This window comes from Rhinolophus ferrumequinum, chromosome 23 (genome assembly GCF_004115265.2).
Source record: "Rhinolophus ferrumequinum isolate MPI-CBG mRhiFer1 chromosome 23, mRhiFer1_v1.p, whole genome shotgun sequence".
Taxonomy (NCBI): Eukaryota; Metazoa; Chordata; class Mammalia; order Chiroptera; family Rhinolophidae; genus Rhinolophus; species Rhinolophus ferrumequinum.
The window spans coordinates 1,317,741-1,334,147 of NC_046306.1; the positions used below are offsets into that span (position 1 = coordinate 1,317,741).

The following is a 16,407-nucleotide window of genomic DNA, read 5'->3' on the forward strand; positions in this document are numbered from 1 at the left end:
TGTGCTGTTGCCGCGTGGCCCCCTAAACGGAGCTAAGCATGCGACGCGCCCATCTCAGCACGCCAGTCCGCACAGGAAGCACTGGGAGCAGACTGTCAGCAGCACCAGTGTCCCCACCGGAGGGGGCCTGGCCAAGGCTGGGGGGCGTCAGAGGGCAGGCCGACCTGACCCGGAAGGTGGCGCCCGCTACCACCTGAGCGGCTGGCGGCCGCGCTGCAGCTCGGCGGCCACGTGGCGGTCGTGGAGCTCCTTGAGGCACAGCAGCAGCTCTTCCAGGTTCTCACCGGTGGCCGCGGACAAGGCAATGGCCTTCGCGCCCAGGCGGGCCTGCAGCTCGGGCAGGTTGGCTCGCGCCTGGGGGAGGTCGATCTTGTTGGCGATGATGGCGTGGGGTCTGCTGGACAGGCCCTTCTCATACTGGTCCAGCTCGTGTTTCAGGTCGTCCAGCTGGGTCCAGGGCTGCGGCACTGAGAGGTCCAGCACAAACAGGAGGAAGCCACAGCGCTCGATGTGCCTGAGGAAGGCGTGCCCCAGGCCCCGGTTCCGGTGGGCGCCGCGGACCAGGCCCGGCACGTCGGCCACTGCGGGACACAGAGCAGGGCTGCCAGCGGCCCGGGTGACCGCTGGTCCCGCCCCCGGCTTCTAGGACTTTCCTTCCCAAGAACATCTTATACCGAACTCATTCAATTTACTGCCTCAGTGACTCATTAGGCCAATTGCCACCCGAAGCGTTTCAGTGTTGAGTTTTACAAAATGCCTTGAAATATTTGGGTGACAGGCATGATGACAGATCAATGTAAAGAGGAATATTTATTCACTGGAATTACACCTGCCAGTCTTTCTGGCTTCAAAAATGATTTAAAACCGGGGCAATGGCTTCCTGCGATCTATTAATAATTTGATTACCGGTAGAAATTATTAGAGTACTTCGTGAATATAAAGTGCTATATGCATAATGTTACCAGCAGGCTTACTATTTTTAAGGGGTACATTATCTTCTGGGGAAAAGTTTTCTTCTCTCAGAACGGTACAGGCAAAGCTTTTGACATCACACGCTGTCTGCACGCGTGATGCAGCCAGGTCCCCACAGATAAAGGAGAAGAACACAGGCGGTGAGAGGCGTCAGCCCCTCAGGCTGGCCGTGTGAACTCCAAGTCCTGGACTGAACCAACATACGCCTGGGGACGAGGTGGGAAACACACCTAGACCCTAACGCTGAGAGGACACAGGCTACGTCCTAGCGGGGAAGCTGCTTGCTGTCGAATCCCTCGCGCCACCTCCCCAGCGCCCGGAGAGCCCTACCTGCTACCTGCTGGTGGCCCTCATAGTGCACGATGCCAACATGGGGCTTCAGGGTCGTGAAGGGGTAGGCAGCCACGGCAGGCTTCGCGTTTGAAATGGCCCGGAGCAGCGAGGACTTCCCCGCATTGGGGAGTCCGACCTGGAAGAGAGGGGACACGCTGCAGCACGTCCTCAGGCTGCGATGGCCCGAGGTCAGGGCGAGTCTCAGGACAGGGGCTGGACAGCTGAGGGCACAGCTCCTGTTCCAGGTCACGGGATGCTGACTGGAGAAAGGGGGGCTGTTACTCCCCGCTCGGCGAGTGGTGTTTTCCTCCACCAGAAGCAGCAGACTTTCCACAGCTCAGTGTGTGAAGTGCCGCCCCTCCTGCCCGAGGCGTCAGGTGACACTCACCAGCCCCGCGTGGGCCATGGTCTTGAGCTCCAGGAAGAGGACCCGCTCCTGACCGGGCTGTCCGGGTGTACAGGTCACTGGTGCGCGGTTATCATTGGCCAGGAAAAAGCGGTTACCCTTTCCTCCTGCCCCGCCGAGGGCAGCGATGTACTCGTCACCTGGGCGCGACAGGTCAGCCAGAACTTTGTTTCCCTCCTTCACCAAAGTGCCCACGGGGACCTGCGGAACAGGACAGTGTTTACAGGGTGAAAGGGACACTCGAGGAGAGTGGCTGGGCCTGGGGTACCTGTCCAGTTCGGGAGGGGTGCGGTGGAAGGGGCTCCGCTAAGCACCCTTCCCAGAGCCACGGAGTACCAGGAGAACGGCCCCAGCCTTTGGAGGGTGTTATGGGGCTGGTGACACACCTGCAAACTGCACAGATGGCGTTTGCAAAGTGTTCCTAAGACATGAGGGTGAGCAGAAGCATCGGAAAATGCTGCAATAATCCGAGAGAAGAAAGAGTAAGCCCTCAGCTCAGAGGAGGTGTTCCAGAGGGCTGGGGCAGAGGAAGCGTGGGCCCCGTGGGTTTCCTCTGTTTACAAATAATGATTTCATGATTTTTTTCAACAGGTCTTAAACACACGTGGCATAAAATCAGTACAACATCCAGCCCGGGGTTTGCTTTCTGGAGGACAGCTGCGTGGTTCAAGCCCAGGGCGCCCCTTTGGACCACAGCACAGAACCTGGGGAGCTAGAGGTCTAGCAACGGGCCGTGTGGCTCACCCGGATGTAGAGGACAGCGCCATTTCGCCCAAAGCAGTTTTTCCTGCCACCGTCTTCTCCGTCAAAGCCCTGATACTGTGACTGGACCGACGACAGCGACTTGACTTGCTGGTCAACTGAAAGAGCAAGGACCTTCACTTTCCTTTGTGTTAAAAACTTGCTGCATATTAACTTGCTGTTGTTCACTTCAGAAACCTTCAGATGTTTGGGGAACATGGAACGCAGTTGGAGCCAAGGTTACTACACTAGCAACATGCTATTTGATAAGCTACATTCCTATCTTTTTTTCAAAAAATACTACAATTTCTGAGAGCTTCAAAATTACCCATAATGCCATTAATTGAAAGATAGCTACATTTAATGAAGTGCCGGGCTCTTTGCTAAGCTCCCAGCTTCCCGAGCACCTGTGCTCAGTGTGTGGCATGTAGTTAACACTCTTCCCGCACTTGCTGACACCGACATACATTTGTCCTTGAACGGATCTCACTATGTTAAGATTCCCTGACAGATAACTACCTTCGTGTTCCTGAAATTTAAAAACACTATAGAAGTTGGGTTTTGGTACATTATGTAAACGTGACCAGCCACAGAACTGAACAGAGATGACTTCCATATATCAATTTTTGAATTCAAACTCCCATCGGGATGAGAAGGGGAAACTATCTGCCCCCAAAGTGCAGACACAGTGCTGGTCCCCGAGCTGCCCCCAGGCCACGTGCCTCTCAGGATGACGTGGCCGCCGCTGCCTCCGTCACCCCCATCGGGGCCTCCAAACTCCTTCCGGGGCTCGCTGTGGAAGCAGCTCAGCCCGTCGCCTCCACGTCCTCCTCGTACAAGCAGCCGGCGACGGTCCACAAAATGCCTTTTCTGCAGAAAGCACAGCAGTGGATACTGACTCCGCCATCCTTCTACGAAACAAACAGCCGTTTGAAATGTACCTTTCCTACCCGTGACAGGCTTCAAAATGAGAAGTTGCTGATACTAGTCTCGCTGATCTCTCCTAACGTGCAAACATAAGGAACAGTTCCCACCGTGATTGCCACCCGCAGGCAAAGGATAAGCCAACCACGCAGACGTGCAAGTGGTCAGCACGGACACTCTCAGTCCTGCGCTCAACACCCGACCTGAACAAATGGTGGTTGTTTAGGAAACAATCTTCAAATAGAGCGCCTTTCTAGCTTTTCCGAATAAAAACATATTACTGAAAGAGCAGATCTTTATTGATGGAAAGTTCTAGTTCCTTAGGCCACAAGAGGAACATGAGAGTTAGAGTGCTGGGAGTGGCATCCAGCGCCCTGCTATGAAGAAAGGACGTTTTCTGGGCCTGACTGAACAGGGCTTAGGTTTGAATGGAGCAATGCAAACAGGCTTCTCTCTGACGGTCAGCTCCTCTCCAGACCCCGAAGGAGGCGCTCTCGCGGCGGAATTAGAGCTCCCCAGGTTACTACTTGGTAAACGTGAGCTTCCCCGACAAGAAGTTCAGCCACCCAAGGGAAACACAAGTGTGGTATCAGGGGTGCCACCCCGACCACTGTGCACAGACTGGCACCCACGAGGTCCCTCCACCACACCGAGGGCAACTAATACATAAGCAGATCTTTTTTAAAGAAAATACGCACACATTTTAGACTCTCTGGCACCACCACATGGAAAAACCATGAATTACTATTTTTTTAAATTAGTTTCAAGTGTACAAAACAATGTAATAGTTACACATTTATACTCCTCACAAAGTGATAACCCGTCTACCCCAACCCCCTGCCCCTCTGACATCGCACACAGCCGTGACATTTCCACTGTCTCTATTCCTTATGCTGTACTCCACTCCTTGTGAATATGTATGATTACAGTTGACATTCATTATCATTCGGTTTCGGCTTCAGCTGTCCAGTGCAGTGATCAGGCATCTACATCATCCCTGAGGTGGTCTCCCTAATGGGACAAGTGTCCATCCGACACCCTACAAAATCTTTACAACATTATTGATTACATTCCCCAAACTGATTTTCACATCCCTGTGGCATCTTGTGGTTCCTGATTGTGCTCTCTGATCCCCTCACCTTCTCCCTCATCCCCACCCTGCAAAAACCGTGAATTACTATTTAAAAACCTCAAGGGATAATGTCGCTGCACACCACAGTAAAATTACAGTAATCAAAATCACCCGATGGGAGGAGCGCACACGGATGAGCCCTGCAGGGAAGGCAAATGCACATTCAGTCTTACGTTCCGGGAAGACGGAACCACATGGAGACGGCACGGACCGCCCAGTCCTCTTCCCACAGGAAGCACTGCTTCTCTGGCCCCCCACTTGGAAGATGAGTGGGCCATAAACATGTCTTGTCCTGAATTTAATTAAACGCCATTCATGTTTCACACAAGATGTTTTATGTTAAGAAACACTCACACACAGTCAAGAACATCTGTAACACATGGGGGACACATAGGCCGCTGGCGGGTAGCGCCAGGCAGCCTACGGGCCCAGGAGAAGCAGCCTCGCCAACACTCCTGGCACCCTGGCACCTGCCCTGGGCTGCTGCAGGTTTGTGACAGCTCAGCGCTTGGCACACACAGGCCCTCATTTCATCTCATCGTTTCAAGACCTACGTGTGTCTTGCCAATAACGTAATGAGGATAAATGAAGACAAGATAACAAGAACTCAAAACAACGCCCATGCCTCCCGAGAGGGAAGCTGCACCCCAGTTCCTTCCCAGTTACAAGTCTCACCAGCTTCTTCTCCGAGAGCAGTTTCTTTCCGGGGGGTTCCTGGCGCTCAGCGCAGTCCACAGAGCCGACCCAGAGCCACCTGGGAGCGAGCCGGCCGGGCCCGAGGATGGCCCACGCGGGAGGAGTCCAGTGCCCTACGCCCTCCATCACGGCCTGCCATCCTGCGGAGAAAAGCCTCGAAGGCTTCATGGCTCCCTAACAAAAGTCAAATTGACAAAATAAGCTACCTGGTTTAAACTTGAACATCAAACAAACTAAAATCTTGACGTCTGGTTTTGAAACACATGTCAGTAAACTGATGACTACGACTTTCTTACGTCACACACCATTTAGGACCTGAGTCATGAACAGTCATCTGCCCCATTGGCCTGCATGCTACTCAGGGGCAAGACTTGCGTACAAAGAATTTAAATCATTAAATCACCCCAACCCTGGATATAAAAGCTCCCGTTTACTCAAATGCTATTGTGTTATCTTGTGCAGATTACATGGTCAAACGGGAAGTTAAATGACACTCTCCTAAATAATCCAACAGGTAAAAGAAGAAATCAAGAGAAATTAGAAAATATTTAACTGAATGATAATGAAAGTACAATATATCTGAATTCATTGGATGCAGCCACAGCAGTGCTTAGAGGGAAACTTAGACAGTCACCCCCACTTATCCATGGGGGACACGTTCCAAGACCCCCAGTAGGTACCATGTCAATGGTACTGAATGCTAGATGTACTAGTTTCTTCCTATAACATACATACGTAACATAACGTTTAATTTATAAATTAGGCCCAGTAAAGGATTAATGACACCTAATCACAAAATAGAACAATTGTAACAACACACTGCAGTACAAGTCACGTGAATCCGGTCTCTCTCATAACCGAGATGGCTACCCAGTGACTAAGGGGCAGGGAGTGGACGCAGAGCAGGGCGCTGGGCAAGGGATGACACGTCCTGGTCAGCGGTGAGCTGGAGACTGAGGTGTCACCACACTACTCTGAACGGCATGCAATTTAAAACATTGTTTATTTCTGGACTTTTCCATTTAATATTTTGAATGTCCGTTGACTGTGGGTGACTGAAACCATGGTGGGGGGAGCAGGAGGGCGGGCTAGTGGCTTCCTGCTCCCCTCGGATCACTACACTGAGGTCACACCCCCCGTCAAGGAAGCCCTGTCTGTACCGCACTGTTTTGGTTCTGTAACTGCCCCTCGCCTTATCCTCCGGCATTGTGCATGGAAAACGGGCCACACACGGGACCTGATGAGCTCAGGGAAGGCCAGCACGGGGGGCCTTACAAACTCAGAGACCTAAGTCCCCACATAGAATGGTCTGACTAAAGATTCCTAACTAAAAGTGGGCCGTGGCGGGTAGTCACGTCCTAGGCCTGTAGCTTCCTTGACAAAGGTCTTTACCTTAAGTGAGCCTATGGTCTTTGTGCCGGTAAGATAACATGCCTTTGGAGTGTCAGACTAATCTCCTCTGCCAGACCCCTCAGGGCAGAGCCTCCGCACCAGAGCACAAGACCACAGGCCCCCTCGCTGCATCTTGTTCCCCAAATACTGTCTATGTGTGCTATACGTTCATTATTAAGTGTCCTGTACCCACCAATGTAAAAGTATGTGTCTCCGTCTTTTTACCCAATCCCAGAGATTTCCCTGCTTTCCTCTCTCCCACCCCCTTAACCTACAGCCCACGGATTTCATGTAAGATTCCTTGCGTCTCCTCCTTTGATACCGATGTATAAAATAAGCTGCAAAAATACCATTCTCTGGAGCATTTTCTCAATCCGTTGAGATTTTGCTTCCTGGCAATTGTCATCAGTTTGGCTCAAAAAACTCATAAAAATTCTCTACAGGTTTGGACGTTTCTCATTTCGGCAGCGTCTAGGGCCAGAAACAAGTCCACTGTCACTGGCTCCAGGCTAGCATCACACATCTCCCTACAGGCCCCCCTTTAAAACGTGTGTTTATAAACCCTCCTTAAATTATCCTAATGTGATGAGGCCACGATTCCTGACTCTTACATTCGTTCTGCCCATTTTAAAGCAGGAGAGGCTGAGACTCAGAGCGATTAAGTCACTCGCCCAAAGTCACACAGTGGGGTCCTCCGGCCTCGCTGGCGCAGCGCTGCACCTGTATTTTACACCAAGAATCTTCAAGCGCAGGCACACACAACCACCTTCCAAGGGAACCAAGGCAAGGATAATTCCAAAGGAATCCATTTTCCGTCCCTTCACTTTTGATATATGTTGTCTTTGCCAAAACAGCTTTCTAAGTGCACACCTGCATTTGAAAGAACCGAGTTCTCCTTTCCCTTCCTCTTTTACCAAGGGCCCTCTCCTTTACAAAAGAAAGCCACCCCTAGTGACGGGCCAAAAGGAATGATTTGTGTCAACAAGATTCCTCAGTGTCGCCAGCTACAGCAACGCAAACAGGAATGGCATTGATAACCCCGCTCTCACTCCGCGAAATCCAACTACGGGTAAGTGAACCAATCGGAAAAGCGTGCATCTCACTGCGAGCTGCACTGAACAGAAAACTTACTGCTTAAAGAAGTGTTTATCAAAACGTGTATAGGCTTACGTTGCTTTGCGCCAGAATAAGTGTAAAGAATCATTACAGAGAAGAAAATGTTTGGTTCGTAGGACCGCGGGTCAAAGGAACGGTCGGAACCACTTAAACCTGGGCTCGAGCCGCACGCGGGGCCCGGCGGGAGGGCGGACGCGCCCCGGCCGGCCCTGCAGGCGCCCCGCCGCCGTCCCGCTACACGAGGACGCCGATGGCCGCCGGCGCCGCTCCCGGCTCCGCTCCTCCCGCCGGCGCCCCCCGCGGGCTCCCCAAGGCCGGGACCCGCACCCCGCACTCACCCCCTCCGACGGCACGTCACTTCCGGGCCTCGGCCGCCGCAGCGGCGGATTACTTCCGGCGCGGTCACGCCCACGCAGGGCGTCCCCGGCGCGCATGGGCGGAAGACAGACCGAGGCCCTTCTGCGGGGCTGGTCTCCGCGGGGCTGGTCTCCGCGCGCGAGGGGCTGGGGCCTGACCACGCGGGTCCCGGACGGCACCTTCGGGGGCGGAGGGCCGGAGACTGGATCGGAGAGGCCGGGCGAGGCCGTCCAAGGCCGGGGCGGTCCCTCCAGTTTCCGCCTGCTCGGGACCCGCTCAGCCAGCCCTCCTGCCGTCTCCACGTCGTCGTCGTCCTCCTGCACGGGTGCCATCCCAGGTTACCTCCTCGTCCCCTCTCCGTCACATACCGGACCGTCTCAGACTCCTCGAGCACCCCACTCCTCCTGCTGTGGACGGAGCTCCCAGGGAGGGGGTCTGCGTAGGGCAGGGCACAGGGGGACTGTCCCGGGGCCTGGCGTCCTGCCTCCGTGGATTGTCAGTCTACATTACAGCCCACCCTCTCGTCCCCAGGGGCCCGCTGGACTCCGCCCAGGAATCAGGTTCCCCAGAAGGGTGACTCCAAGGAGACCTCATGTCAGTCACCTGGGTCCAGGTACAAATCATGGTACGTCCCATTAACTTCACGAAAACTCACTTTTTAGGATGATTTTTGAAGAACCAGTTTATTAATTACACTAAAAGCATAAACAATTTATATGCCAAACTCCCGACTGAAAAAAAAACCCAATAAAGATGTTTTTCAAAAAATCTGTGCTCACAAATACGATGAATTTGTCCCGTTCAATAAATAGAAATGAAGTAATGGCTAAAACATTTTAAATGGAAATGGAAATGGTCTTCTTTGTACAATTTTGAATGGATGCCCAATATTCAAACCTGTACTATAAAAATTCTGACAAAAATCAGAGGCTCACTTAGGCTCCAACTACACGAGCATTTTAAGGCTCCCTGGGTCCCCCTTAAATGCGATTCTCATGACGAGTTCTAAGTACTTGCTAACAGTTACGTCCAAAGGTACCCTTGGTTCAACAACAAACCCCAATGGGTGATGAGCTTTGGCATACCAGTATGAATTTGTCAGCACTTCTCAAAACTCGGCATTTTTCAAATTCACAGCCTGCTGCGTGTCAGGGACAACAGGAAGAATGAGCGTCAATTTCAAAGTCTTCCTTCACCTGGCCTTCTGTAGTAGTCATCAAAAAACAAAGCACCATCCACCACCACACTGCACAAACAACGCATTTCAGCCTAAGCTTTTGCAAACATTCATGTTACAGAAGATACAGTTACTGAAGAAGAATTGCTGGCGTCACTTCCCCCCCACAATAGTACATAAAAACAGACAACACATTAAATAAACATTCTGTTATTAATCATTAAATATATTAACACCAAAAATCATGTATAAATTAGGAAATAAATGTATAAACTATTTCACAAAGTGCTTTTTAAAATATATACACAACATTCAAGAAATTCTTAATGTAAGACATTTCAGATTGAAGTTTCGGGATAACTTTTAAGTGTCCTTTTCTTTCAAAAGTATTAATACAGCACTTAAAAAAAAAAACGACACACATAAAAGGCATATTCCCAGAATGGCAAGGAATAAAAATAAACTATTCTCACAGTTATCTACAACGTTTAACATTTTCTGTGGGAAATTTTAGTCCCCAATTGAGTTTGCAAATTAGTTCTATGAAAATTGTTGGGAAAGAACAGAACAAAATCCAGGGAGATGACACTGCTAGCATCTGTGTCGTTTAGCAGTTAAGAACTCCCATTTCAGTAATTTAATATAGACATGTATTTTTAAGCCCTTACCAGTGTAAAAGGTTTTTAAAACACCCATATGCCTACAAAATAAACACTTCTGTCCTAGTAGACCTGGTATATCAAGAATTGGATGTTTTTGTATTTTCTTTTTCTTGGTTGTTCTTGGAAATATGTCAGCGTTTATCCAAATATGTTTGTAAAGGATTCACAGTAAATATGGATATTATTATCCAAGTAAAGGTTAATAATATGTCAGTATTACTTAGTGAAATGTAGGATTTTTCCTCTGACCAGACTTTTCCAAGTGAGCTGTCTATATAATTTTTGCACAGAATTTAAATGGGATTTAATGTCCCAGGAACGTAAAACTTACTCCAATTTCTATATATAAAACCTTTTCTTTTCACTAGGAGAACACAGTAAAGTTAGGGGGGGTTCTTTTTAAAAATGAGATGTGAATTTCAGATATCCCTAAAAGAAAAGGAAAGCTTGTTTGTGGAGATTTAAACAAGCAGTTTCTGGAAGAAATAACATAAACTAACTTGCCAACTGTTTGGAAAATTTGGTATCAATACTTTAAATTATAAATTTAGAGTTGAATATATTAAATATTCAAATCCCAGAAATGAGCGTCAGGATAACAAGGGTGAAAGCTGAAGTAATGTCAGAGAACTTTCCGGTCTTCCCTTCAGTACCATCCCTTTCCCTGGGTAGGCTAATCACACGTTGCCTTCATGGATTCATACTCAGAACGCAGTCATTGATCCCTCTTTACTTTTTAGAAGAAAAACGTAACTTTTTGGATAAACGGAATTGGCGAGTGACACAGGTAACGGGTGAGTTCTGGAAACGACCGTTCGCAGCCTCTCCACATGAAGCGTGTTTATCTTTTCCACAGGGTAACAGAAAATGACCCAAAACGCAGATGATGCCACCCGCCCCCATCGAGGCACAGGAAGAGGCTGCCATCCAGAGCTGTGTAAGGATGTCCAGCTGCGGGGTAGCCAGTGAAAGACAAGTTTACAGCACACGTTACAACTGCGTGAGGGGAGTCAGACCTAAGGCCTGTTTATGAGTTCACAGACTATGGCATCTTGTAGGTGTCCCACCACTGGGCACGGAATACTCTGATGACAAGAAGACCCCTACAGCTAGCTAGAAACATTGAGGGGGGGACAAAAAAGGGGACAGCCTCTCCATCCACTGTGTGGACATACGATACTATACACAGCACCAGAGGGTCACGCCATCAGAGCGCAGTCTCGTGCCTCGGCGCACGCTCGGCACTACCCAGCATGAGATGAGCACACTTCACATGCGACGCTGCGTGGGGTGAAGGGCAGCCAACCGGTCAGCTTCATCAGAACTGCCCCTGGCCCGTCCCTCCTGGACAGACATGCCACTGCAAGGTTCCACCAAGAAAGCCTGTCCCTTACTGCTGGTAATTTCCATATTGGCCCTGCAAGAGACCAGGATGTGGGTTATACCGCTAGTCACGAGTAAAAGGGTCCACGGCCAAAGGGGAGACAGGCCCCACGGCAGCCAACATCCAGGACAAGAGATGGAAGAAGGCCTAACAGGCAAGCAAGCAGAAAGCCCCTGCCCAGATCTGCGAGGCAGGGTGGACCCCCGCGGTCTCAGCCAGCCCTGTCACCCATCCCTCTGTCCCTTGGCCCCTGCGTCCTCTTCCTAGAACTATCTGCCTGGCTCCATCCAGGCCCCCAGACGGCGTCCAGCTCTGTCTGATGAGACATGAGCTCTCAGAGTGCAGCCGGATGTGTTTAGTGGCCATGGCGTCCCAGGCCCACAGCAGAGAGCGGCACTGCTGGGCACACGTGAACCTCCGTGGCACAAGAATGTGAGTGTCTGACTGAGTTTAGGATATGAAAAGCCAGCTGTCTGACCAGGGTAAGCGTACACGCAGACGTAACTTTTAAAAACCTACAGGCTCAGAGAATCACCGCTAGAAGGGACCCTGGAGCCACTTGGTTCATCTCATTATTCCTTGTGACCCCAGAGAAACCTTCGTCTCATTTTGATAGACACGTGGGTCTGCCCAGGGAAACATCCAGAATGCTTGCCTGCTCGTAGCCATAAGGCCGCTGCTGCTGTGCGGACGGGCCCGTCTGAGACGCTCTGTAGCTTCCGTACTGTTGCCCTTGTCCTTGCTGGTAGCTGGAGTACTGCGAGGGAGCTCCCTGGGCTGGCCCTGAGAACACACCGCAATCGTGAGACCAACCCACCCCTCTGTCCTCTGCAAGTCTCTGGAACACCGGCGCCCATCCCGCGAGCGCTCCAGCTCATGGAGTGGCAGCTGCCCCTGTCCAGCGTGGCCTGGGCTGCCCGCACCCCTGCTCCTGCCTCCGGGAGCACTTCACATCATGTAGGTGGTGGCTGTGAACGTGTGAGTTACAGGGCAGTGATCAGTGAGAACACGTGCAAAAAGGGACAGTGACCCTCCCTGTTGAAGACTCTGGGAAGAATTCAGGAAGGCCAAGTAATTTTCCAGAAAATGCTGATTAATTAGGAATGGTTGTGAAGGGCTGAATGAAAACCTTGAACTGGGGTCTCTTGTCCTCGCCGTGGTCAGCGGCACCTGGAGCTGAGTAAGAAGCCTCTCCTGTGGGCCACCCTGACCCCTTGTTTCTTTCTCCAAGGTGTCCCAGGTGTGGGGAGGGCGGAGACGGCGGGCCTCACTGAGCTTCCTCAGCGGCGCGGCACGGTGTGCGGCTGACAGAGGGAGTGGGCCAGCTCCGCGTGGAGTGAAGGCAGGCTCAGGTTTAAACTAAACTGAGACATTCTGTGCATGCTCACTGAACTCCCTCTTCATGAATTCGCCCTCTACGCATTGGGTCACATCCAGTAGGACGGCTTTTACCGTGTATTTAAATGTTAACAGGTTACAAGACCGTCACACAGTGGCAACGTTAGGAAGTTGCCCTCTTGTTGACAGTGGTGTCACGGGAAGCACCCTGGGTTCTGGGAACGCGGCCCAGGTGTGTGTTGGAAGTGGGTTAGGACCCCAGGGAGAACCTCATGTGGTCTCGGGCTCTAAGCAGACGACCTGCAGGCAAGGGGCCAGGGCTGTGCTGTTTCAGGCAGACCTGCCCGGGGCAAGGCCCCAGACGACTCTGGGCAGACACGAGGGTTGTGAACCTTCTGTCAGGTGGCCTGACCTCGGTGGGAGCGAGTCTGCACTCAGCTCTTCTCTAGAGGACAAGGTCTCCCCTTGGCTGCTACTGCAGCTCGCAGAGCTCCCGGTCCACTTTTCTGCCCGACTGGCCCTGACGGCAGTGCGTGTGGACGGCCCCTGGCTCAGTCGCGGCAGACCTGCCTGCCCCTTCCCCTCCACGGACCCTCACGGGGAGAGCCCTCGTGGGCGAGCGGCGAGTGCTTCCGGGAGCTGCTGCCACAGCCACACGTGGACTCTTGGTAAGTAACGTGGAACTGGGCTCAGAAAATGGTGACCGGCACCCAGGTCTTGGTTGGAGTCCTACTGTCCAATAAAAGGAACCAGTCTCCGCGGACAAATGGCAGCTTTTAAGCCTGGGGCAGGACAACGATTGTGGTCCCAGAAGAACGGGGCATGTCAAAGGGACACAGGAGCTAACTGAAAGAGTTCCGAGAGGCAACACTGGAACAACGTGAGCAACAAAATAAACAAGGACTGGGTTATCGCCCGATGGTAAGGTTAACATCCACGTGGACAAACTAAATAAATGACGAACAGCAGTAACGGGGGGAGATGACACAGACCTTCCCTACAGATGAATTCCCAACAACCTGTGTAGACATGGCCCCTGGAGTGTGGACTGGACTCAGGACTTGCTCCCAAAGCTTAGAGAAGGGGAGGGGGAAGGTATAGCTCAACAGTGGGGACACCTGGCCGACGCCCTCTGGCCAAGTGACCAAGGTCAAGCCCAGAGGCAAGTCATGCTGACAGGAGGTGGTGAGAAGGGGTACTACAGCAATGCGGTCTCCTTTCCAAAGCCATACCCAGTGACCGTCACATCCTGAGAAAAACATCAGACAAACCCAACTTGAGGCACGTCCTACAAAGTACCTGCCTGGTTCTCCTCACAACTGTCAAGGTCAAGAGAGACCAGGAAAGTCCGAGGAAGCGTCCCAGCCCAGAGGAGCCTAAGGAGACAGGAGACTAAGATCCCAAGTGGGTCCTGGGACAGAAAAGGACACTCAGGGAAAACTAGTGAGAGCTGAATCAGGCCACAGTGAGGTACCCATGTTGGCTTCTTGGTTGTGACAATCACACCAGACAAGCAACAGACAAGGTCAACAACAGAACATTCTGTACTATCCTCGCAGCTTTCCTGGAAATCTCAACCTATTCTGAAACACACAGTGTTGTAAGCATCCACGAAACGGCAGCACGACTGTGTGGGGTCTGGCAAGCAGGCGCCCCTCTTACCGTAGCCTTGTTGCTGGCCCGGGTATCCCTGCTGGTTGGGGTACTGCTGCTGGTACCCTGCCTGCTGAGGGGCCGTGCCCTGCTGGTACCCCGCTTGCTGCTGGCTGTACTGGGAGTTTCCTACAGAGTGAAGGAGACACAGTTCCTTTGATGTGTTGTCAGTACACACGGCTACCAACTGGCCACAAGGAGCAGATAAGCAATCGACTCAATGATGCTTCCTATAAAACCCCAGCTGTCCGAGCCAGGCTGTGCCTCGGACACCATGGTAGCCGTCCCTGCTGCTCTGAATGTCCACCCACAGGCGCACGTGCGGGTCACCAGGGAAGAAACCCTGAGAAGCAGCCAGGACAACGGCCCTGTGGCCACGAGACTTGGCTGTGTGGGGTCTGGGTGGCCACCAGCTTGAGCACTTCCATTTCAGGGACAGCCAGTATTTTCAGATTCAACTTCTGAACAGGCAGGTACGACGTGTGATCAAAAACTATGGTGAATGTTTAAATAAAAAAATTCATTACACTAAAAGACACATTGCCATGAATCCCCCTCAGAATACTCTCCCTCACTTCGAATACACTTATCCCACTGTTCTTGCCACTTTCTGAAGCAGTTCTGGAAGTCCTCTTTCGTGAGTGTCTTTAATTGTACTGTTGTGGCTGCCTCCATGTCCTGAATCAATTCAAAACGTTTACCTTTCATGGTCCTTTTGACTTTGGGGAAGAGCCAGAAGTTGCATGGTGCTAGATCCAGTGAATAAGGTGGATGAGGACACACCGTAATGTTTTTATTTGACAGAAATTGCCCTACCAGAAGCAATGTGTGACAGGCTTTCCGTTGTGATCACAAAGTACGGTGAATGCTGCTGCCGAGGGCCATCCAGGGCCATCCAGCGGAAAGGCAGGGATCTTCAATACGGGAAGGGGCACACACTTAGTAACAGTGTGTAACAAGTTTCAGCTTGTTCGGTGCAGTCAGTTGGGTGTGAGCTACGGTTGAGAGAAGGTGTGTTTTAAAGTCTGTTATAAATCATCCTCCATCACGACAACACTCCATGTCACATGTTGCTTCTGTATGGCAATTTCTGTCAAATAAAAACATTACAGTGTGTCCTCATCCACCTTACGCACTGGATCTGGCACCGTGGAACTTCTGGCTCTTCCCCAAAGTCAAAACGATTCAGGACATGGAGGCAGCCAGGGACAGCACAACTAAAAACACTCACGAAAGAGGACTTCCAGAACTGCTACAGAAAGTGGCAAGAATGATGGGATACACGTGTTTGAAGCAAGGGGGAGCATTTTGAAGGGGATTAGTGGCAATGTGTCTTTTACTGTAATAATTTTTTTACCATATTGTTTGATCACATCTTGTACATTCAAGTGATTCAGAAACATAAAAAAGAGCCAAGCCCACATTCGAGAGGTCCAGGGAAGAAGGCTGCCCCGGTCCTGCCGACTGCCTGGTCCCCAAATCCATCCCCACCTACAGCCACTCTGTGGGGCCCTGGGTATTTTTCCAGAGGTTGTTGATGGTCTGAGCGAGTGTGTGTGCAACCATGCGTGTATGGTCTTCGCTTCCCTGTCTTACACAGAAGGAGCACCCAGACACCCTAGCCCCCTGCACCTGGACTTGGCACCTGGCACGTGCGGGTGAATCTGACATAGCAGCCCACAGGAAGCGCCACTGCTTTTAACAGCACAGTGCCCATCGGACATGTCATGCATGTCCTGGCAAGCATAAAAGGAGGGGATAAAAGTGGGTGGTCTGGGGATGAAAGGTGGGGAAATCTGACTGCCCAAGCTGCCGCTTGGGGCCGTTTTGTCATGGGCTCCCGTCACTCACTAGCCCACGGCTGGCTGTGTCTGCTTCCCTCTTGGTCTCCCCGTCCTTTGGCGTTTAGGGATGGCTTTGCACACATGGCCTTTTCAGGGAACAGAGTCTAACCCTGTGACCGCCATGTGGCCAAACCCTGTCCTGTTTCATGACCACACACCTGGCAAGAGGAGACCCGGGACCTAGCCTACACCTCCCACTTGCACAGACCCTGCCACCTACTCACGGTGCACGTCCAGGGCCCGTCCCACAGCCGTGCGTTAGGTGACCACGTGAGGGGTG

General features: G+C 51.6%; 2 protein-coding genes and 1 long non-coding RNA gene across 8 annotated transcripts in view; 1 reads left to right on the forward strand and 2 right to left on the reverse strand.

Moving 5' to 3' along the window:
• Positions 1-8,558, reverse strand: MTG2 (mitochondrial ribosome associated GTPase 2). Of its 3 annotated transcripts, none has more exons than XM_033094501.1 (7): positions 8,051-8,527; positions 5,184-5,378; positions 3,175-3,322; positions 2,456-2,571; positions 1,694-1,912; positions 1,303-1,441; positions 1-581 (listed from the first exon to the last, which is right to left on the reverse strand). In XM_033094501.1, the coding sequence occupies exons 1-7, from the start codon at positions 8,399-8,401 to the stop codon at positions 187-189; spliced, it is 1,563 nt and encodes a 520-aa protein (XP_032950392.1). In that variant the 5' UTR covers positions 8,402-8,527; the 3' UTR covers positions 1-186. The 3 variants fall into 3 exon arrangements, with proteins under 3 accessions (XP_032950392.1, XP_032950394.1, XP_032950393.1); XM_033094503.1 differs by lacking the exon at positions 8,051-8,527 and adding an exon at positions 7,767-7,901; XM_033094502.1 differs by having other exon boundaries at positions 447-581; positions 1,303-1,565; positions 8,051-8,558.
• LOC117015756 (uncharacterized) lies at positions 8,279-10,891 on the forward strand. The gene is made up of 3 exons (XR_004421793.1): positions 8,279-8,406; positions 8,601-8,694; positions 10,765-10,891. It is a non-coding gene; the product is annotated as an uncharacterized LOC117015756 (long non-coding RNA).
• SS18L1 (SS18L1 subunit of BAF chromatin remodeling complex) overlaps positions 8,732-16,407 on the reverse strand; it is a 20,386-nt gene continuing 12,710 nt past the window's right edge. For all 4 annotated transcript variants that reach the window (XM_033094504.1, XM_033094506.1, XM_033094507.1 and 1 more), the window contains 3 exons: positions 14,293-14,412; positions 11,948-12,075; positions 8,732-11,325 (listed from right to left, as the gene is read on the reverse strand). In XM_033094504.1, the coding sequence (XP_032950395.1) occupies positions 11,299-11,325; positions 11,948-12,075; positions 14,293-14,412 (275 nt within the window). In that variant the 3' untranslated portion in view covers positions 8,732-11,298. The remainder of the gene's footprint in view (positions 11,326-11,947; positions 12,076-14,292; positions 14,413-16,407) is intronic.